This window comes from Pezoporus wallicus, unplaced genomic scaffold (genome assembly GCF_028554395.1).
Source record: "Pezoporus wallicus isolate ANWC-B61680 ecotype Strahan unplaced genomic scaffold, APGP_CSIRO_Pwel_v1 scaffold_6445, whole genome shotgun sequence".
Classification (NCBI taxonomy): Eukaryota; Metazoa; Chordata; class Aves; order Psittaciformes; family Psittacidae; genus Pezoporus; species Pezoporus wallicus.
The window spans coordinates 4,826,309-4,849,859 of record NW_026641753.1 but is presented as its reverse complement, the minus strand read 5'-3'; the positions used below and the strand labels follow the sequence as shown (position 1 = coordinate 4,849,859).

The following is a 23,551-nucleotide window of genomic DNA, read 5'->3' as shown; positions in this document are numbered from 1 at the left end:
ATGTGTCTATGAAGTGACAGTGCAGCAAAATCATGATTAATTTATATGTATTTTCACTTGAGATATTATAATCAAATAAAACTTTCAGGACTGTTATAATGAGAAGTAATCAAATCTTTAATTTTCACTATTAATATAAACTTTTGTATTTAATCACCAGGAGTTCAAGATTCATGGTTAACCTACTAGCAGAATCACTGTTCCTCAAAAGAAGAGCTTCAGAAATCATCATGAAGGAATCAAAGGGCATACTCTGAATAAGGTAAGTGGAATGAATGAATCTCTCAAACTTTGGTGATCAGAAACCATTTTATTATATCTAAGAGATATAGTATAATGCATGTCAGAACAGAACATAAATTCCTTTGACATAAAATTATACTGTTTAATGAAAACAAGCTACAGATGGATGGAAACTTCTACTGAATACTCTGTCAACCCTTGCCATTCTGAGAAGAGTTGGCAACAATAAATATGGAGGAAAAGTGATGATCTTTCTACTCAATTTTACACATCATTTACTGTACTCGTACTGATTTCCTTTTAAAAAATGGACGTTTTCCAATGTCACATGCAGTGTTTTGGAGAAAAAGCTAGTCTGTAAGTTGTTGGAGCTGTTCAAAGTGAGCAGTTTGGCCAATACTGGGCCCACTAAATCAGTAGGCTGTCTTCCCTGATACAGTTACATACTTTCTTAATGAGAATTTCTATAATTTAGTTTCAACAATACTACTTATCATAGGTCACATATGGAAACTGTCTATTTCAGAAAGCAACTCAATAGATTTAATTTTATTTGTTACATAAAGAAAGATTTACCAGTGGGAGAGCTTGTGCTCAACATGGCTTATTTTGTGCTGGAAAAAATGAACTGTTAAGGCAAAATAACTGTGCTACACTGAAATGCCAGGTAGTTTTTGAATACATAACATACATTTTTTGTGTGTCCCTTAAATCTCATTTTAATAAGCAAAATCTTGAGATGTTGTCATGCCCTGTTACAGCTGCTACTATGGTAGCTATCTGTGAGTTCTCAGAGTGCTTGAGGTATACTCCTAAGTTTAATTCTTTGAATTTATAGTATTGCTGATTGAATATTATTATGTGGGAAGGAAAGACAAAAGTCTAACTTTACCATGTCTGCATTTTTTTCAAAGCCATAAAAATTGCATATGCAACAAGTATATTCTGTTTTCCACATAGACTGGGTAGGGTAAGGTCTCAAAAACAATGTTACAAAGCATTTAAATACATTTAGTTACTTCTAAACCCATTCATTTTTTTAATATTTCAATATTTAATATTTCAATATTGGAAATATCTCAATTTTAAACTGTTTTTATTTCTTAAGGCCAAAATGTCAGAGGAAAAAAAAAATGTTTTCGGGAAGTCCATTTTAATCTGGATACCTGCTGATCACATTTATTATGTGCTTGAGCATGGGGTTTTTTATAGAACTGCTTGAAGCTTTTATGAAATGTTGATGTTTGTACTTCAGCTCGCTCAATTTAATTTTATTCTCTCAACAGTTCCAGTAATGTCAACTTTATATGCATGTCAGTGCATCCTTTACGAAATTGTTGAGCAGTCTTGTGATTCTGAACTTGAGATAAATCCTCTGCCATGTGTGTCTTTGCGTAGAGACATGTGGGTCAATAATTAATGAAAACAAAATAAAACTACTACTGACAGGTGGGCTTTGAAAAGCAATCTTTGTGATAAATATAAACTTCAGTAGCTATCTCACCATTGATTCATAGAGTCTTTGTTAGCATCAAAAAATATTTGCTTGAGGCCCTAGAGAATTTTCTACACCTTGGCTTTGTCAGGTTGGAAAATATATTTACATACAACGTTTATTTGAAGCTCGAGAAAGCTGAGAAAGATAAAACATTCCGTTGGATTTAGTTTACTTTCTGTTTTTTTATTTGATTTTCATTTCTTTAGTACACTGTTGGGGAGCAGGGGGAGGAAAGTTAAGGGTTTCTTTTATAGTTACTTATTTCTGCACAATGTTCTCCTTTTAAAATGACAGTGCAACTATGATTTAGCCTTACCAAAAATTTTTTAGAGGAAAAAAAAAAAAGAGTTCTGAACTGCCTTACCATTTAATGACCAGAGTCATTAATGTTAGATGTTAATTTGTTAATGTTAGTCATTAATAATAGATGTAAATCTATCAAAATGTAGAATTGAAATGGCTACAATAAACTTTGGATATTTTAAAAGCAGAACTGATTTTAGGTCCTCTCATTCTCTCATCTGTCCAGATCATCTAATAACCAATGTATCTGCTACAGATACAGATCTACTCTGGAGGTTCTATCTTATCCACTGTAACATTCAGTTATTTTACCACTCAGCATTTATTAAATTTTCTCAATTCTCTGTTTTTTTTTCTCTTCTTTCTCTTGTATGATTTTGCAAGTACCTTTGGCAGCTGAAAAACATAATTTTCCTTGCTTCCAAAAGTTTAAGTTTGTTGTATTTTATTTTTTTTCATTTGTTCACCTGAGTATTTGCAAAATAATGAATGAATGACAGATTTTAATTCACAGATTACATTTATACATCGTATTTACAGCAGAAAGCTCTTGGGTAGAAAATATTGCATGTTACCCATGTGGCTTTGCTCCTCAATCTGTATGCATAATGCCTGTCAGTATCAAGATTTTTGGTTCATTTATATTCCTGAGAAATGAATGGGGTAACTGACTCATAGTTTTGCCTTTCATAGTAATTTCTACACTGACATTTAAAGCAGCTTATTCTGTTTTGTTGAAGTAGGATTCTCAATGTGCAGTTCAGCAGAGGACAGAAACAGATTTCAAAGCATGGTCATTTCTGTGACTTTACAAAAATCTACCATGAACTAGGAAAGCATTAGGCAAGCACTCAGATTTTGACTGCGTTGTAATTTATGCCAATATAAGGTCTGCATTAGCATCAGTGAGCTACGGCTAAGTGCTAAGGTCAGTTGTGCATTTTATACTTCAGCTGCAGAGGAAGAATTTTATTGCTTTTCATAGTCATGGTGCAGTGAAAAAGGTGCTTTATGATGCCACAGACAATTAATTGAGGTGCATTACCTAGAAACTAAAAAGGTCACACGTGCAAAATAATTGACACCTCATAACCCCTATTAATGATTACAGAAATGCAAATTAGTACTTTTCAGTTTCCAATGAGTAGCGTAACTCTTCTCCAGCTTTGAATTATGTTTCCATTTGCTTATAATCTTTACTCTTTAAAATGTTTAATTTACCTTTTTTATAAAAAATAACCTAAGTCTACATTAAAAACTTATGCATTATATAAATTATACTATTCATAAAAAAGTCTATTAAGCTGCAATTATATTTCTATGTAATAGACATAGAGTAAGAGAGAACTGATACAAATATAGGAGTAACACACTTAATGGTTCAGTAACCTGCCTTTAAGGCTACATCTGTTAATATTTTTTCTGACCTGTGGGATTTCAGAACAATGTTTGCCCTTCCTTATGAAGACAGACTTGAAAATCTAACAGCATTTCAGGTACTGAATTACAAATTATAGGTTTATTTAAGAGCTGAGATGGTTTTATTGTTGTTGTCTACAAAAAGAGCAATCCTAACACAGAAGGATGGGGGACATTAACTAAGAGTTAGCTACTAAACTTGCTTCAATCTTTCTGTCCAGTTATGGGTAGCCACTTATAAGATTAGTACATCAGAGATCAGATCCTATTGATTTCACTATAACTAATACTACAGCTTGTTGGTACTTTCTGGTGCTTGTACTAAGACTTTAGAATCACAGCATGACATGATATTTCATTGCCGAACTCTGAGAGTTCCTCTCCTTGTAGGCTGTACATTTTTAACACCAACCAAGACCAAAGAAACATTTGGGGGAGTGTGAAAATTCTTTCAAGTAGGATTTTTTTGTCTTTTTTTTTTAATTTTCTTTAATACCTTGATGTAGTTCCACCTGAAAATTGGATCATTGGCTGTTTTTCTGAAGTAAGGAATCTGAAGGAGTACGATTAGAGCACTTTGCTTTTGCACTTGAGCGAAGAGCTATGCTTCCAGGGAATTATGTTGGTCTTTAAAGTCCAGAACATTTCCTATACCTTTCAAGTATGCACAGAGACAGTAAGTTTTGTACCAAGGAGGAACAAAAAAAAAAAAGCAAGTTTTGTTCTGAAATAAAATAGTGCAATAATGGAAATTCATTGAAATTGAACTTCACATCATAGACTCTCAAAGGAGGCCTGACTTTGAAATTAGGTCAGATTGCTCATGGACATGGCCATGCAACAGAGAAGTTTTTTCATACAGGTTTCAGAGAGAATGGGTGAGCACTGGAGCAGGTTGCCTACGGTGGCTGTGTCATCTCCATCCTTGCAGGTATTCAAAACCTGACTGGACACAGCAACCTGCTCTAGGTGACCCTGCTTTGAGGTAGCAGACTCGAAAGGTCTCTTTTGACTTCAGGGATTCTGTAGTTTCCACCCCACCCCCACTATTCCTGGACAGCCTGCATTGAGACACAAATATCACCTTCCTTAATGTTTGTTTCATTGATGAGTCAAACTTGTATCTGCCACTGCTTGTGCCAGCTAACAAATTAAGGTTTCAGTGTCTTTATATAGAGTGCAGGTTTGGCTCCTTTTCTCCTGCATTCCCACTGATGTCATTAGATTGCAGCAGACCTAAATGTAGTCCCCAGGCACCTTCCTTATGAGCCTGTGGGCACTGCAGACATAGTAAAACAAATGTAAAGACCAGTGTGGCCTTTCTTGAACTTTCTTAATTTTTCCCAAGAGCCCCAGAGAACTGATCAGCCACATCCAGCTCTCCATCCTGATCTGTGCTATCAGTAATTAAAGGCTATGGAGTCCAGACTCCCCAGCTTTATTCACAGAATTTAAAAAAGACAAGTGGGTTTCAAGTACTGCTTGTATCTGTGTATTGAAGAGCACTTTACTCTTTCAGAGCACTGGTTTGCTGGTCTTGCATGTGGTAGGTAAACTTTTTTCTGCAAAGAGGATCATTGCACCAAGTTTTTAGGTGTTGTGAACCGATATAGCTGAATACAGCCTGAATAAGCAATAGTGCTGAGAAACTCCCTAATTGTGGCTGTAAAGATAATCTTTAGCAGTTTCTGACCTTTTCAAAGTTTTACCTTGCAGAAGCATTTTAAAATGAAACCATTGATTTATTTGCTTTTCCCAGATGACTGGTATGTTGATTTATAAAGTCATTTGATGGCAGAATTTTTTCTGAGGATGTCTAAAATACAGGGCTGCGCTAGAAACTATTTATTGTTTAGAGCCTTAAAAATTGCGGTAAAATTAACACCTTAAAGCAGGTAGCCATCTTATAATAGAGTTTTAATCTTTCCTTTGTAGCTATCTATGTTACGATGCAGTGTGAATGTTGAAGATGAGTGATGCAGAACCCTAACCTCAATGACTGGTAAATAGTGCAGAACTGGTGTTCCATGGCTCATTTCCTATTTGATTCATTGTGTTGTTTTTTTCCCTTTATTTAAAAGTCAAGAAAAAATCTCCTTTCATCCCTTCCTTCTGTTTAAGACCATAAATACTGTTTGCTTGTACTGTACAATGTTAAGAGCATGGTGGTAATGAATACAACTAAGGAGTTTCCCTAAAAGAAGTGGAAGTTTTTGAAGACCTAAAGTGCCTACTTTCTTGTGGCACTAAACTTTATTCTTTTCCTTTTTTCAAAACAAAAGCCTACTGATGTCCAGTGGCCATTCCAGCTCTTAACAGGTATAAAAATAAAGAGTAGGTTTAGAATCATAGCCTGGTGTGATAGTAATACTTTTCCTAATAACAGGTAACTGAAACGTAATTTTGTTTAATAAACATGACAGAGATTTCATGATGGTTTGAATTGAGTCAGTTATATCATCATCATCCAGTTACTGGAAGTCAGTCCAAATAAATATGCAGTAGAAAGCACCACTTTTTCTTTAAAATGTTACATGTTTCAGTATCCTAATTAGCATTTAAAGTTTTAATATGAGTTATCTTCCCAACCAAGTCCCTTTTCTCATTAGCATTTTGAGTACATGGGCACCCTTCCCTCCTCCAAATAGAAGTCCACTGTAAAATTCCTGTATGGAGACAGTACTGTCCTTTTGTAAGAGCTGTATGCATCTCTTTTTTTCAAGAAATATAATTTCCTGCTGTTAAATCCGTTACTATTGAGACACATAACAAGCTTTTAAACTTTAAAAAAATAGATAAGTAATGGCTATGCAGTAAGGGATATGGTGTATTTTTGTTTCTTTAAAATGCTGCTTCAGACCTACTTCAAATGTACATAATGCAGACCTCATTTCTCTTGTGTTTGAATGCAGTCTTTTCCTCCCTCTTCCTTAATGCTATCAGCCATACAGTCTGCTGTTTGTGGTATTCTTTTCAAGTGGAAATTAAATTACTGATACCATAATTCAATACCATATTTAAAAATTGATTTGCTTTGTAAAAATAGCTTGGTGTGCCATTACAGATATACTGGCTAGACTGTGTGACTTTCTGAGATATCGCCTGCGGGAGGCTAAAAATAAAACTTGTCTGCACTGAATTACAAGATTGCTGTGCATGCCGTTAGACAGAGGTGAAATGCCAGGAGTTTCAAGTTGTAAGGAGTTGTAAAGATATAACGTTTATTGCAATACAAACTTTTCCTAAGACTGAAATGCAAGCAAATTCCAAAGTCAGTCATTCAGAAAGTTTACAGAGCGTATTTAATGTTCTCTTGCTTTTACTGAATGGTTTCAGTCACAGGGTTCAGTATCTCAGCTTGAATGATTTATTATTCTAGTATTGATTAACAAAATATTAGAATTCCAAAGGCATGCCATAGAGTCATAGAATAGTTAGGGTTGGAAAGGACCTTAAGATCGTCAAGTTCCAACCCCCCTGCCATGGGCAGGAACACCTCACCCTAAACCATCTCACCCAAGGCTCTGTCCAGCCTGGCCTTGAACATTGCCAGGGATGGAGCATTCACAACTTCCTTGGGCAGCCTATTCTAGTGCCTCACCACCGTAACAGGAAAGAATTTCCTCCTTATATCCAATCTAAACTTCCCCTGTTTCAGTTTTAACCTGTTACCCCTTGTCATGTTCATTTTCTCATCAACCAACACCCCCAAGTCCTTCTCCACAGGGCTGCTCTGAATCTCTTCTCTGCCCAACCTGTAGCTGTGCCTGGGATTGCTCCGACCCAGGTGTAGGACCTTGCACTTGGCATGGTTAAACTTCATGAGGTTGGCATGAGCCCACCTCACAAGCGTGTCAGGGTCCCTCTGGATGGCATTCCTTCCCTCCAGGGTATCAACCGAACCACACAGCTTGGTGTCATCAGCAAACTTGCTGAGGGTGCACTCAATCCCACTGTCCATGTCAGTGACAGAGATTTTGAACAAGACCAGTCCCAACACCGATCCCTGAGGGACATCACTCGTTACTGGTCTCCAGCCGGACATTGAGCCATTGACCACAACTCTTTGTGTGCGGCCATCCAGCCAGTTCTTTATCCACTGAGTGGTCCATCCATCAAATTGATGTCTCTCCAATTCAGAGACAAGGATGTCGTGTGGGACGGTGTCGAACGCTTTGCACAAGTCCAGGTAGATGCCATCAACTGCTCTACCCCTGTCCATCAGTTCTGTAGGCCCATCACAGAAGGCCACCAGATTGGTCAGGCAGGATTTCCCCTTAGTGAAGCCATGCTGGCTGTCACCAAGCACCTTGTTGTTTTTCATGTGCATTAGCATGCCTTCCAGGAGAATCTGCTCCATGGTTTTGCCAGGCACGGAGGTGAGACTGACTGCTCTGTAATTCCCCGGGTACTGTCATATTTTTGTTTGTGTTGATTCTCCTCAAAAAATTTGTTTGCTTGTTTGGTCTTGTTTGATTCTTGTTAGTTCTCCACAGTGAGAGACTGAGTTTAATTTTTTTTGTTCCTTTGGCAGTCACGATGTCAGAGGACTATAAGCTTAATTTAGGACTTTACACCTAAATAATGTTTTGGAGATTCACCGCACTGCTTACCTTTTCTTTAGTTTTTATTTTTAAACAGCGTTGGTAAAAAAGTTGATGGCTGTGAAAAGTAATATACTTTTATCCTGTAGTAATGTCCACTTGCTTCCTATGAAAATTGCAGAAGGGGAGAAATACATGAAATCAAAGCAAATATCTTAGGCAGTATATAGAATCAGAGAATTGTTTGGTCTGGAAGTGACCTTAAAGCTCATCTAGTTCCAGCTCCCTGCCCCAGGCAGGGACACCTTCCACTAGACCAGGTAGCTCCAAGCCCCATCCAAACTGGCCTTGAACACTGCCAGGGATGGAACTGCCACAGCCTTCCTGGACAGCTGTTCAGTGCCTCACCACCCTCACAGTGTAGAATTTTTCCTAATATCTAACCTAAATGTGTCCTCTTTCATCTTAAATCCATTACTCTTTGTCCTGTCACTACCTGCCATTGTAAAAGGTCCCTCTCCATATTTCCTATAGGCTCCCTTCAGATAGTGGAAAGCTGCTATAAAAAACCCTAACTTTTAAAAAAAATGAGGAAACTGAAATACAGCATCTAATGATTAGTTTTTCAAGATTCAAAAATATATTTGTATTTCTCTTCCATATCCATCTGGAAACTATGATACTGTGTGTTTAGCTCAAAAGAGTGTTTAAAATTCAATAGGAGGAAGTTATAGCAGAGAAATGTTGAGGATATAAAATTCTGGAATAGTAAACAGAACAAGAAACGAAAACATTCATGGTAAAGTGTAAAAAGTGCCATGTAATTGCTGTCATATACTCTACTATGTATAGGTATGTATATACACATCATACATACCTGTGCAGGTGCGTTTCTTTCAGATCATTTATTTTGGTTTATTGATTCCTCCCTTTTTATTCAGCCTCATCTCACATACACATCATTATTTTCAACAATATCATTACTGTGAGAGATAGACTTTTTAGAGGCCACAGTGTGGTCTTTGAGAAATGGAGAAGGTCTTTTAACACTGCTATTGGAAAAAGTGATTTTGTTGACTTAATTCCCTGTGTTTTGGAATAAAGGCCAGCTAGGGGCAGGAAGGCTCATCATGTTAACATACGCTCAATTTCCCCTAAGAAAACTATAGGAAACACTACAAATACATGCAGTTTAGGGATGGACTTGCCGTATGAACATTTTAAAGAAAGCTGCTTCTCTTTAGTTTCAGTTTAGTTAGAAAATTCCATGTTGGTTGAGCACTGCTTGTTTCGATTTATGGTTCAGAAATACCAATATGAAACTAGTAAGTAGCTCAAGATTTCCTAAGTTAAAGTGAAATTTCAGCAAGATCTTCATGTGTGATAACAGAAATTACAAGTCTTAGACTAAGGAATTAGCCTGCACCCACTAAAGATTGACACAAGACCTCAGTCATAATGACCTGCATTCACAACTGCAGAAATAGGACAACCCTCCCCTATTCTTACCAGCTGATCTATGCAGTAATAGATAACTATTTTACAGAAATAAAGATGGCACATTTTAATATGGGTTATAATTAATACCTACAGTCTATCCATATCTGAAGCCTGGAAACATGGGCCACATATCTACTTACAGATGAGAGTGTTGGTACATAATCAGTTCCAGTCATAGTTTATCCTTGTAGTGGGCTAGGTTTTGAAAAACTGAGAACTGAATGGAATAAATAAAGTCCTTATTTTACTACTGCAGTATCTAGAAATGGGGCTGGCAGTAGGCTGCAAAAGAAAAATAACAATGTCACCACATTAGAATGCATGTCTGCCAGGCACTTTATTTTAAAATTAAGTTCTTGTTTTCTGAAGTGCATCTACGCATTCCATAGGTAATGAAACTTAGAAATTAAAACCTATTTACCAAAAGGGTAAGCATGTTATAATGTATATAATGGAGATTTATTTCCCCATGAACCACAGAGCCTGAACTTACTTTACTTAACAGCAGTGTATAATAGAAAAGCAGATGAACTTTTAACAGTGGAAAAAAAGAAACTTTTAATACACCACACAGAAAATATGCTTTAATTTTCAAATCACTTTTAGATTCTTGCAATGGCCCTTGAAGTCTCGATTCTAGCAATATGTAAGGTATTAAAAAAAAGTGCTTTTAACTATTGCTCCTAAAAAGTTTTTTCTATTTCCCTTTGGAGGGATTACATCTATCACATTGCACTGTTTCTCATTCATTGTGCTCAAGTGCAGTACTTGATGTATCTGATGTTGCATGTCCAAAATGGGCACTTGGGAAATAACTGGGGAATGCAGTGTTTTATTACAGACTGGTTTGGAAAGGCATTGGGTATTTTTTGCTTTGGTTTTTATTTGATTCTGATGTACTCAATAGTTTCCTCTGGAAGCCCACAACTCTAGCATCTGAAAAACAAGAAGTTAGTTGCAACATCAAATCAACAGCTTGTTACTTGTATTTATCAATCAGTATCCAAGCACAATTCTACAAGGTCCTGTTTACACTCTAACAAGTGTCTGTTCTCCAATGAGAATTTGAGGATAAAATGTCTGACTCTCCAGTACATTGAGAAACAAATAGACAATAGTTTGAGTTGTAGTTAACTTTTTATCTTTCTTTAAAACGTGTTCCATTGGTCAGGGTTGGATGTGAGATACTGTGGGGCCCATAACAAATTCTTCTCTTGTATGTCTGCCTACTTTAATGACATTTTGCCAACCATTTTGAGGTGATACGTGCATACATATACTATGTGAGAAAAAGAAGGGGGTTGCCTCAGTAGTTACTATAAGGGGAAAAAAGTGATCAGACTGAAGATATTTCAAAGTTGCTTCCCTGGGAAGACTTTGTTTTAAATAATAATAGATTTATATAAGTAAACCATAGGACTATAAAGCTTTCAAGATAGTGACAATTATTGAAGTTTCCCATAATTATTCCTGAAATAACTGTAGGGTTTTTTGTAGAAAAAAAGAAAAAGGCTTGACTAAATGAAGTGAATGTAAAGTGAATTCACAGAGGCTGGTGTTTAAAATTGAAGAAAATTTTATTGCATTTTGGATTTTGCTGGCTTTAAACCAAGAATCAGTTAAGGCCCTTAAATCCTCTGTGGCTGCATGAAATAAAAAAACCTCTTGGTGATTAATCATCATGAATTTTAACTTCACTGCTATGTCTGCATGCCAGGTAATTGAAGTATGAATATATAGACAATGTTTATCCCTAAAATACTAAGTACAGAGTGAAGCACATTCCAAACGCCACACTGCTTTCTGATCTGACAAAATTATTTAGTTGGCAGGAAGAAAACAGGAAACAAGGCTGTAACAAATACTCTTGAATACTCTTAGAGATTCATTGCTTCTGCTTTGCTTCGTGGTCCTCTTACTTCAGCGTAGGAAATCATCAGATGAGATTTTGCATTGTTTTTCTTGTATTTAAAGGATGAAATGAAGTTTGAGAGGCTCCTCAGAGTTCTTCTAATCTATTTCCTCTAGTTTTCTTTTTCTTTTTTTTTCCCTGCTCTTTGGTGTCTGTTTTGGCTCCTGACCTATTCTCACCAATCTTTCTCTTTTTTTGTAGAGTATTGTTAATGAAGTGTGTACAGTGTTGCTTAGGGGAAAAAAGCCACTGTAATTTTTCTTTATTTTTAAAATGCGTTTGATTCCATCTAGCAGCTGCAGGCCCCTTTTTTCACAAACGAATCTGATTACTTAGTGTGATTAAAATGAATTTTTCTTTATATGGCAAAACCAGTTTTTCCCAACTGTGAATCTGACAAGCACGTTTTTGAGTACCAGTTTAATGCTCAAAGTTGTAAAGACACAATCATCACAAGACTTTTTATTTACTATTGTTCAATACCAACAGTGTAGAGTGAAAGAAACTAATGAGGTCTTTGATAATCAATTCTTATCAGAAATGTCTTGGGCAGGGTGTCGTTTTTCAATTATCATCAGTTGTTCAGTAGCTGTACACACAGGCGCTTTTTTCATCTAGAAGTGCTGATTTTATCTTTATTTTAAGAAAGATTAACTTACATTTGAATGCTTGAAATTAAAACTGTTCCTACTTGGACTGCTTTCTTGACAATTGGCGTTATTTTATCTCGCATGGTTCTACATGTAAGCGCTGTCATATAACTACTGAGCTCCATCTTTAGAAGGAAAAACTCAAAGGTAGGAAAACCAGGAAACTGGCATGTAGAGGTTTGGGGAATTTGAGGCCAGGATATTTATTATTAAAGGAGTGTGTGAGAATAGAATAGCAGGTAATGGTAGAAGAGCCTAGCTGTTCTCTAGGGAAATGATGCTTCCAAATTTTGGCAGAAATGGGGAGAAAGCTCCTGGTTGATGATGAGAGGGAGGAGGGGACAGGGAGAGAGGGAAAGACAGACACTGAGACTCCAGATGTAAAGAGTTGCATCCTAATACTCGCACAGTTGTAATTATTGAGGCAATGTTGAGGGGGGAAGAGGGGGACTGGCACTAGTGTTCTAAAAAAGCAAAAGCAAACTTTGACATATAATACTGGTGGCTCGTATCAGATTATTAATACATTTTAATTTACCTAGGTAGGGTGTAGGCAAAAAATTTCTGAGCTCAAACTTACCTTGAATTGACAGAACAAGTCAGTAATAAATAGTTACCATTTGATTAAATATGGCAGGGAAAAGGGTAGTTTTCAAGTAGTGTTATACTTCATTTCACTATTTTTTCTTTAATATATATTTAGAGCTGTCTTATAAACTGTATAAAGCTGATTATAAACTGGTCTGTCTTTCGAGAGAAAATGTTCATAATATGAATTATGAAGAAATAATTCATAAACTATTTTTTAATGTTGCAGCTTAGAATTTCCTTCTGAATTCAAGAAGGAATATCACAGAATTGTGTATTAATACTGGGTGATAGGGAGAAATAATTTGCATGTATAAAAGCAAGTTGCAGCCCAGTAGTTTTTCAGAGAGGTGAGATAAGACTATTAGAGAATCCTAGGAAAGTTGCATCCAGTATCCGGGAGCAGTCTTTCTGTTCACTGCTTGCAGAAGATGGATGATGCCCTGCTTTACACCTTATAGACAGAAATGTTAGGATTATGTGGAGTTTCCTTATCTTTCTTGCAAAGCACATTGTATTCACCTCTGTCCCCTTTATGACTCTCCTAATATGGAAAACTGGGAAATAAAAAAAAACACATTATATTTATGGTGTTAACATTTATGATTGGTCTTGCTTAGAAAATATGTCCCTTCTCTAAAAGGCAGAGATGTAGAGTTTATACCTCATCCCAGGGTGCTGCATCTCAGATGTGTCTGGGTTAATTCAGGGAAAGGTGTGTGGCCTAGCTGGCTACTTGATGTGAGCTGATCAGCCAGCTGGAAAATACAGGTTTCATCAATATCTGTCCATGTGACACTGGTTTTTATGTTGAGCCTTTGCAACTGAAGAAATGGTTTTCATGATTTGTGCTCAGCAAAACTAAAGCCAAGTAACTCTTTCAATGTGCCAAACCCACAGGACAGGCACAGGGCGAGTTATACCAACTGTTGCATTGGAAATATTTACAAAAAGTTGCTTTGCTGTAACTTTGATGCCAAAATTGCTCTTAAGAGATCAGCAGCCTGTATGTTTGTGCTATGTGTGTGGTGAAACTGTAGGAACAGTAGATGTTTTCACTGCAAGATGTGGCAGGCTCTTGAGATTATGAAATAGAGAAGAGTTTATTTATATTTAAAGGATAAATATTACTGCAGGGTGGCCTCATATTCTCTTAGTGAGAGCTGGGATTCTCTAAAAACTGTCAGATATCACCATCTTCTGGGCAAACCCTGTACTGCAATCTATTAACTCTAAACTGAATTCATGAGCTGCAGTGGTCTCTCTATACACTTAAGCAACATGAGAAAACTTCTGTCGTTAATACCTGACGTTTCAAGTACTAAATTATGATGAAACTTGTATCATATTTTCTGAACAAAAGGGCTTTTATTGTTAAGAAATGGGTCTGGGTTCAAAAGTTTGGTGTCTTCTCTGACTGTGAAAAACTCACTGACAAGCAAAAGTTATTCTAAGGAAATCCACAATGCAGAATCCTATGCGGAAAAGGTAGCATGTGTGACCCTGTTGATAGAAAAAATCTCATGTTTACTGCATAGATTAAAAAAATGCTGGCAAAGTTCCTATAAGCTTTGAACATAGGCTGTGCAATCCCTGGCTCCTGCAATTCTAAGACATCAGTTGCGATTGTGGTTTAGCAAAATTGTTCTATGCAAGAAGTGAAAAATCATACTTTTTGCCTAGGTTACTTTGTATTTTCAGTTAATATTATAAAATGTTTTCAGGGTTATATATTTGGCAATATATTGCGGGGATATTGCACTATTTTTGTAATCATCTTTTTTGCGATAGAATTAGAGAGATACTTATGATGCTTTAAAGGTTGAAAATTATGTGGCCAGAGGGTTGCAGTTTTATAATTGCACACAAATTGAAGGGGGTATGGAAAACCAAGAGTAAAATAACCCAGAAAACACATTCAAGGAAATTACCTCAGATGGCCTTATATATATATATATATATATATATATGTAGAACATGAAAGCAATATGCATACAAAATTGTAAAGCTCAAAACAAAGGTACATTTTCAGAAGAAAAGGGAGAGCCTCGTTGGAGAAATATATTCCATTGTGAAATTTACTCAGGGAAAGGGACACCTTCCTTTTACCAACTTTATCTATGGAACACGAGGCAGAGCAATAATCTGCTAAAAGAGCATCAATCTGTCACCTGACAATTCAAAGACATTCTGATTTATTATTTGGTCTATGAGTCAAGGTTGGATTGTTGTGTTTTGGTTTTTTTTCTTTTCTATTTATTTTTCTGCCTATATTTAAAGAACAAAAGAATGTGAGAAGCTGCCTCTCCAGCTGATCAGGGAATGCCACCTACATTACATACACAAGGGAAAACAAAGAGTAAATATAAGATGAAGAAATCCTGCCCTGAAAAACCCAAATTCTCACATCCACCTAGATGATACTTTGGTTTTGTATCCCATTTCATACAGTTTTGCCCCCAATTATTCCAGTCTTTATACCCAGTCCCCATTCCTCAACACTTTTTGTATCTTACTGTCTTGGGTTCTTTTGATTCTCCTCCCCATCCCTCTGGGAGTGGGGGGAGGAAGAAGGAGAGGGAGTGAGCGAGTTGCTGCATGGTTCTGAGTTACAGACTGGGCTTAAACCTGGACATTTTCAAAATGCAGAAATTATTTAGTCTAAACCTTAGAGTATTTTATTAATAATTCCTGTCAATTTAGACTTTTTTTGACATTGAATTTGACTAAAACAGATTCATTCTCTCCAACATAGAACTGAAAGTGGCTTGTATTAAGCTTCCTGCCGGAGTAACATACAAACACACTTTCAGATATAGTTTTTCTGTTATTAAATACGAAATATTAATCTGTACTTAAAATACCATATTTAAAAGATCATTCCTGGACAGTCTTTCCCAGATGAGTTGTCCAAGAAGTAAGTGGCGATGTATTATTTTCTTAGTCAGATGTGATTGGCTTGTGAAAATCTTGATAACATGAAGTTAGTGCCACCCTCTTCTGTACGCTCCAGAAACAACATTGTTCATATACAGAACAGAGTTTTAAATTCTTTTCGTGAATGTAGAATTGTGATGGGGAATAAAAGTCCTCAGATGTGGGTATGAGGAAGAAAATGTGTGTAGCCATTAATGACTGTGTGCCAGTGATGTAGCGGAGCTCTATTGAAAAGTAGGAATAGTTGAATGTAGCCTTTTGTTGTCAAGTTTCTTTGGCAAGAGGTGAGGTCAGCAGAGATAAAAACAATATAATTTTACTGTGAAGAAAGCAGATCTTTATTTTTCTGTGGGGAAGTGGCAGTGAAAGGATTTCTGTTCTGATGAAATTCCCCCCCCCCCCCTTCTTTGTAAGGGGAAATAGGGAATAAAAGGTGAGGCTGGGATTTCAACTGTAGGTACTCAGCATACAACCTCTTAAAAATAACGGTGGTGACTGTTAGAGAAATTTACTTTAATCTCTCCAGGAATAAGTTCTAATCAACAAAATGAAAATTATTCATGGGAAGGACCCATGCTGAAATGTGCAAATTAATTCAGTGTAGTTTATGTTGTCTGGGGTCAGAGAAAATGAGCCAATTTTAGATGATGAAGCCCAGGTATTTAGCATGATGCTAACATTACGCATCCCTCCTTCGAATGAGTCTAGGGTCAGGTGGGAAGCAAAAGTTACGTCATGTACAGAAATATACATGTCAAAAGAGGTAGGATTAGCCTCACATGACACTTCATTGATTCCCTTTGAGTAGATTACCCTGAACATTCCTTTCTGGCATGTGCAGCCAACTGTCTCCTTTCATGTTAAAAGATTAATTTTCACTATTCAACCAAAGTGGTTAAGCTGAACCTTCAGTCTTTCCCAGAATTGATTTTATGGGGTGTTATTCCTGGTTCCCATTCATTACGTTATATAACATGCCTTTACTGGTCCAGTTCATGTAGAAACTATCACCCAGTACAAAAGGAAAAAGGGTTTAAGGGCCAGGGCTTAAAAAGACAGAAAACACAATTAATTTCCTGGCAGAAAGATTATTATTTGTGCTGTTTCTTTTCTGTCCAAGAGTCATGATAGAAGGACAGAGCAGTGCAAGGTGAGAGGTAAGAGAGGATGGCTTCTTCCCACACTTGTCAAGCCAGCTGTGTGTACAGCTGTCAGGGTACCTAACAGGCAAATATGCTACATAACTGTTGCACCTACTCATGTTTGGAGAAACAGAGGAAATGTGAAGGGATGACACCTCATCAGAGACTCTATCTAGCATTTCCTCTCACCTAATAATGTCTAAACATCTCCAAATTCTCTCCAGTTTTCTTTTCTGCTATTTTCCTGTTAGGTGTCCAGTTTTCTCTTGCAGATTGCTAATTTCCTTCCACATGATTTTTCACTGCTGTACAAATATTATGGAAGAAAAAAATAACTAAAACTTTAGTACTAAAAACACTGAAGAACTGCTTTCTCTCAAATGTAGTTGTGCCGTATTATTGGTGGAATTGAAGTATCTACTCAAATTTTAGTTGGATGTTTTCTAGCACTTAAGATTTCTATCTCAAGATAATTCTTGTCATCATTTAATCTGAAAATAGATTATTTTGAAATTAATTCAGGATGTGTGTAATAGTCCTCTTAGGCTTTGCAAGTTGAAATGAACTTTTATACCAACAGCTCCAAACAGGCTTACCAGTCCTGTGTATAGCCTACTTCCCAGCTGGACATTTGCACATAAAACTAACATGTAAAGAAACATACTTCATCACTTCTGCTTTCTATGGCACCTTTAACAGCAGATCTCTCAGTATCACCTCTTCAGACAGAGACTGAAGCTTGAATCTTCACTCAAGCAGAGGGACATGCAGAATTAGTTGTTTACAAGTGGCTTCCAAATCTTTTTTCCCCATGCTGACTGCTTTATGAAGTCGTATTCAGATTGCACTGCCTTTTCTCTGCTTGATACCCTTCCCATCTTTTCCCATTTCCTTTTAGCCCTACTTATCTTTCTGTTTTCTCTAACAAGATACAGTCCTAAACTTAAAATTTAGGAAGTGTGCTAGTTACCATAGCCTTGCCATAGAATTTAGTAGGCCATCTCATCCCAGCACACATGCCAATGTTCACCTGCCTGCCTCAGGGGTTGGGGTTCATGGTAGGAAGAGCTATTGAATTTATCAAACTGATAACTTCCTTCTTGCTGCAAGCTAAGAAGATGCTACAATTTTTCTTACACTATTTTTTAAATAAAACCTCATAACTTGATTCCTTTAGAGAACAGTAAAGAAATACAAAAAGAGTAATTTTCTTCTAATACTCTTTTTGAGACTTATGGAAATGGTAGTATATTTAAGGATATGTTTAAGGGGATTATTTACATCTAGGTGTTTTTCCTAAGTGTCTGATGCCTTGTTTACTGAGAAAGCATTTAAGAAAATCCACAAGTTGAAAGAGGAGAGAAAATCAGAGGAAATCCATGTCATCTCTGCAGTTGTAACATTTGCAAGCCATGTGGCTCTCAGGCTGGTCCTGTGTGTTTGCGTTAAGGTACTCACCCAGTTTCTGTTCTTCAAAAGTGACTTCTATGCTTGAGTCTTCATTTTCTTTCCTTACTGCTGACTTGATTAGGTTTTAAGATATGGCTTTATATGTTGTAAACCACTCTTACTAGTTAAAAACCCATGCCTGCTTTCTCTCACTTGAGGCTGTGTGCCTACTATAACCCCAAGCAAAATTCAAATTCCATGCAAGGGCTCTATTAGAAAGATGGTGTTGGCAGTTTAGCAGTGTCTATTCTCATTTAGATATTAGAAAGAAGCTCTTCCCTGGGAGGGTGCTGAGGCGCTGGCACAGATTGCCCAGAGAAGCTGTGGCTGCCCCATCCCTGGCAGTGTTCAAGGCCAGGTTGAACACGGCTCAGAGCAACCTCATCTAGTAGAAGGTGTCCCTGCCTGTGGCAGGGGGTTGGAATTTGTTGAGCTTTAAGGTCCTTTCCAAACCAAACCATTCTATGATTCTGTGGTTCTATTTGCTTCTTGCAAATATCTTGATATTAGTTGCACATTAGTTGTATAATCTGTATTTTAGAGTTTTAAAACTGGGCATCTGATATCAGTGCTTTCCAAGCAAGAGCAGAATAAAGGAAGTTATACTGGTTACTGGAAACAGTGAGGTGCTGCTACAGGAGAACATGAGATAAGCATTATTTAGAACCTGATTGATAAGCAATAGTGACCCTCTCCCTCTGATCCACACTTCTTCTAAATATATACACACAACTGTTTATACAGCATCATAGAATCATAGAATCTTTAGGGTTGGAAAGGACCTTAAGATCATCTAGTTCCAACCCGCCTGCCATGGGCAGGGACACCTTAAGCTAAACCATATCACCCAAGGCCTCGTCCAACCGGACCTTGAACACTGCCAGGGATGGAGCATTCACAACCTTCCTGGGCAACCCATTCCAGTGCCTCACCACCCTAACAGGAAAGAATTTCCTCCTTACATCCAATCTAAACTTCCCCCATTGAAAGAGTGTACATGGCTGTTGAGTGACCAAAGCAGGGATGGTAATGAATAGAGCAGAAATGTTAGAATTTTTATTACTAATGCTTAAAAGTTAATATTTGCTCCAAAAAAAAAAAGGTGTTCTAGGTGAGTGCTCAGACTGGTTCCTTATAGAGCAAGGGGGAAGAAAGATTAAATTAACATCCACCTTACATTCATAAATGTCTTACTATGCAGATTCACTGTGAAGCTTGGTGGCCAGCCCCCTTGCATTTGCTTCAGAACGTTGATTTGGTGAGAAGTAAAAATACCTTCTTCTGATGTGAATTCTCTAAGCCATGATTCACTAACTGGTTTAGGGTTTGTTCCCCATTTGATTGGCTGTTTGTGTTGGTTTAAGGTAGGGACGGGGGTTTTGTTTCGGTTTCGTTTGTTTTATTTTGGGTTTTGGTTGTTTTTTCCCCTCCACAAAAACACATGCACAATGAAAATAGTCATTAAAGCAAATTTGTTTCCTGGACTGACAAGCTAGCAAGAGATCATGTTGGTCAAAAAATTCACAAGAACATGAAGGTAGTTCTAAGCTGATACACTGATAAGTTTCTGTTGTAGGACAGCTTCATGTTATAGCCCCAAAGGAAATAATCTGCAGACGTCCCGTACTGTCAGCCCACTGCAGGCAATCGGTTTAGATTGCCAAAGGCAGGGATGGGGGTGAGCCCCTTTCATAGAAAAGGGCCTCCTGATGTGTGCTAGAAGGAAGGTAAATTCTATTTTACGTGGACCAGATGCAGTTAGGAAGTAAGGACAGTAAGACAGGATCTTTTGTTCTTTTAGAGTACAGAAATGAGATTTATACTTCCGTGTTCTCTGTTCTTAATGAATGTAAATTAAACCCGCAAAACTGTTAAAACATAGTCTAACTTTTCTTAGCAGAGAAAGTAAAGTTTATTTGAACATAGCATGCTATATATAAACAATTGATTTTTCAAGTTAAAAACATTTTTTCCTTTTATAAATATGCTTATGAGATTTCATCTTTAGAAGCATTCAATAGGATTAATAGTATATTTTCTTTTTAATATTATATTGCTGAACTCTGAAAACACAGTATTCTATCAGAAAAATTAGTCTACACGTTCAGAGAATTTTCACCTGTCCTGAATTTTCTGAGCTAACAAAACAACAATATAACACTAACGTCGGTACTGTCCAAATATTGTGCTTCACAGCATAGAATATCTTACATACATTCTTTTTCCAAAATACACTTTCAGCATTTGATGTTATTAAAAAAAAAAGAAATTAAGGAGAAACAAATAAACCTTCATTAGAAATTGGCACACAAAAAGAAAACATCATGCATGTGGAAAACTGGTGATTTGAGGTGATTCCCTGTTTATTCTTGATTCTTAGCATTCCCTTAATTTCAAATAAAACATTAACATGCTCATATAAATGGTATAGAACATTACACAGTGGATGTGTCGGGGTTTTTTTCTTACCATATTTCAACTGTACGTGAGAGAAAGCTGGTAATCTTCAGCTGAGGTCAAAGATTGTCATATCAATATGATATAAAAGTTTAATTTTGTAAGTTATATTCAAGGAATGTAATTATATGATTGTTTTTAAAATTTAATGTGTGGTGATTATCCAAAGAATAGTCAAATTAGTTTAACACATACTGACAGATGGTTAGTGGGCAAAGACAAATCCATGAATAACCTGACACCCTGATCAGCATTAAAATATCACATAACTATGCACTGTGAAAATGATTGCAAATTATGTTAGCATTGTGTTTTGACAAAAGAGATCTCTTTCTGTTGGCACACACAGTAACATAAAGATACCTTAGGCCTACTACTTCTTGCACCATTCAATTTAATATACTGCTAAAAATGGATATCCTGCTACAGTACTAACAATGCCAGGAGGTTGAATAGCAACCAGATTCTATGTTTCTCTGATATGTTTTTAAAGTTAATTTAGTAATTTAATTTCTTAAAATAGAAATGAAGTTACTTCTGCAGAGAATATTCTGCTGCCAGTGATACTGATGGGCAAATATTTCCTTCTGTGCAGTTCTTGGTTGAAGGTTTTTCTCTCTTATTCATTTTCATTTACATAAAGTATAAAAGCTCTTTTTATCAACATTATCATAACTGCCACCATAGAAAAGAAAAAAGTTTATGAAATCTTATACACCCGTTTATGACTTTACTATTGCAGTTTATAAATAACAGATACAGTTTTGTAACAAACCAGAACCATTTAAACATATTTTTGATTTTTTTTTTTAACTATTAGGCATAATAAAATAATTCAGTTATTCAAAATTCTCTGATTTCTGTAATGTGGGAAGACACTTCTGTGCTCTAATAGCATAATGTCTCGGAGATAAGTTTTCTCTGTCATGGAGGGCTGCTAAGATGTATATAGTCTGTACTGCGTTTTGGAATGTTTCTTATCTTCCTGACTTCACAAAACTCCACTCAGTTTAGTTTCACAATATTTATAGTCTTCAAGGCAACTTCACAACAACAACGCATGCTCCAGCCCTTCCAATATTGACAGGAACTTCCTAAAAAAAAAACAACAAAACAAAACAAAAAAAAACCCACACATTTTTAGTTACTCCTATGGATAGGACTAGAAGGAATTATTTGCAGATTAAAAGTAAAAGTAATTCAATTTGTTCGTTCAAATTACTGTACTGAAAAAAAAACAACCTATATAAGATTGAACCAGGGCTCTAAAAACACAGTTTGGGCTTTTGGAGAAAGGCTTTAGCAGCCTCTCAGATTTAGAGGAGTGTAGGCTAGTGGTGTCGCTCTTAACTTCTGTAAAAGACCCTTGTATCCTGTGTTCTCAAACCACAAACTGTGTAGCCACAAAAGCATCTCGACAGTTAGAAATATTTCCTCTTGGTCTCAGTGGTGGTGATCATAAACATAAAAACTTGGAAGTGTCTCCAGCAGAGGGCATTGCCCACAAACACATGACAGGTCCAACAGCTGTAAATTTAAGCACTTCAACACAAAATGATTTGTGCAGCCTGGATCACAAGCTCGTGTACTGCTTCCACCCTTTAATCTGAAAAATCTCACACAGTTATTTCATAGGAGAGGCAACCAATGTTTTATGAAGCCCAACTACACTATTACTGCATCCTAATATAACATTTTTCACAAAACCAGTGATAATTTTGCAACTTGTTTTTGTTTTTTTTTTTGTCCACTATTTGGACAGAATTCTTCCCATCTGTGGGAAAAATTCTTAATTTCTTAGATAATTCTTCCTTTTACCTCTGTCCACTCATTATTTTGAGCATCATAGGACTCCACGGTATCCAGGTACGTATGTCCATCATAGCCCCCAACAGCATATAATCTGTCCCCCAGAGGACAAATTCCAACAGCATCCCGAGGTACACTCAAGGGGGCCACTGTTGTCCAAGCATCTGTTTTAGGATCATACCTAGGATGTTTTATAATCAAATTTAGAAAAATACATTGTAGAAACACATTTCACATTTAAATGACTGATATTTGCTTACTTTCTGCTACACTGTAGTTCAGTTAACACCATGAGCTAATATATAGATAATTGAGTGATGCAATTACGTATCTTGCCACCAGAGGGGTCTTCAAGCACATGAAAAATGCCCGTATTTTCACTTTCTGATTACAGTCTCTTCTATCAAATTAAAGAATCGGTACATTTTCAACATAAATGAGGCCTGAGAGGATGATAACATGGCCATCAGTTGACTCAGCAAAGCTAATTTTAATATATTCTTTTTTTCATACTCCTCAAAGATTTCTGTTTTCTCTTTGTATCAATGTTGATTTTATTTCTGATTTGTATTCACTCAACTTCCACTGTAAGTTCAAGTGAATTCCAGGGTAGCACCAGGTTTACACTTGTTACTGGGAACAGAACTGAGCTATTGTTATCACAACAGGGAGTACTTGCTTCTTGTTTACCTTTCTTGTCCCCAAATGACAGTAGTGTCAATATCACCTCAGTACTTGGAGGAAGAGAGAGCTGAAAAGTACTTAGTTCTTACAATATATGATGCAAGTAGCCCAAGCCTGTGTTTTGGCACTTGCGAAACAGAAAGGTCAGGTGTTGTATTTGTCTTAACTTGTTGAGTTGTCTTTACCTGGCTCCTGGGCAGCTCAAATAGATGGAGGAGCTGGGGAGAATTTGTTTCCGAGGGGTTTTTGTTACTACAAGTACATTGGAAGTGAGTTACTCTGTTCAAAATATTATTTTAGAAAGCATAATATGTTTTGCAGACATAACATTCCACTTGTGAAAAGATTTCCTTTGCTGCTATAAGTTATTTAATATTTCCTTCCTGGAATATATTTATAAAAAAAAAGGAAAATAA

At 36.6% G+C, this 23,551-nt stretch overlaps 1 protein-coding gene and 1 long non-coding RNA gene across 3 annotated transcripts in view; one reads left to right on the top strand and one right to left on the bottom strand.

Annotated features, from left to right (window-relative positions):
- Positions 1-23,551, top strand: part of LOC130607767 (uncharacterized) — a 137,841-nt gene that overhangs the window by 65,849 nt on the left and 48,441 nt on the right. The window contains exons 4-5 of one of the 2 annotated variants that reach the window (XR_008974334.1): positions 161-262; positions 1,530-2,418. This is a non-coding gene — a long non-coding RNA (uncharacterized LOC130607767). Of the gene's footprint in view, positions 1-160; positions 263-1,529; positions 2,419-23,551 lie in introns of those variants that run through there. The other variant, XR_008974333.1, reaches the window with a different exon arrangement.
- Positions 20,547-23,551, bottom strand: part of KLHL4 (kelch like family member 4) — a 45,736-nt gene continuing 42,731 nt past the window's right edge. The window contains exons 10-11 of the mRNA XM_057425156.1: positions 22,461-22,632; positions 20,547-21,736 (exon numbers count right to left, since the gene is read on the bottom strand). Of these exons, the coding sequence (XP_057281139.1) occupies positions 21,677-21,736; positions 22,461-22,632 (232 nt within the window). The 3' untranslated portion in view covers positions 20,547-21,676. The remainder of the gene's footprint in view (positions 21,737-22,460; positions 22,633-23,551) is intronic.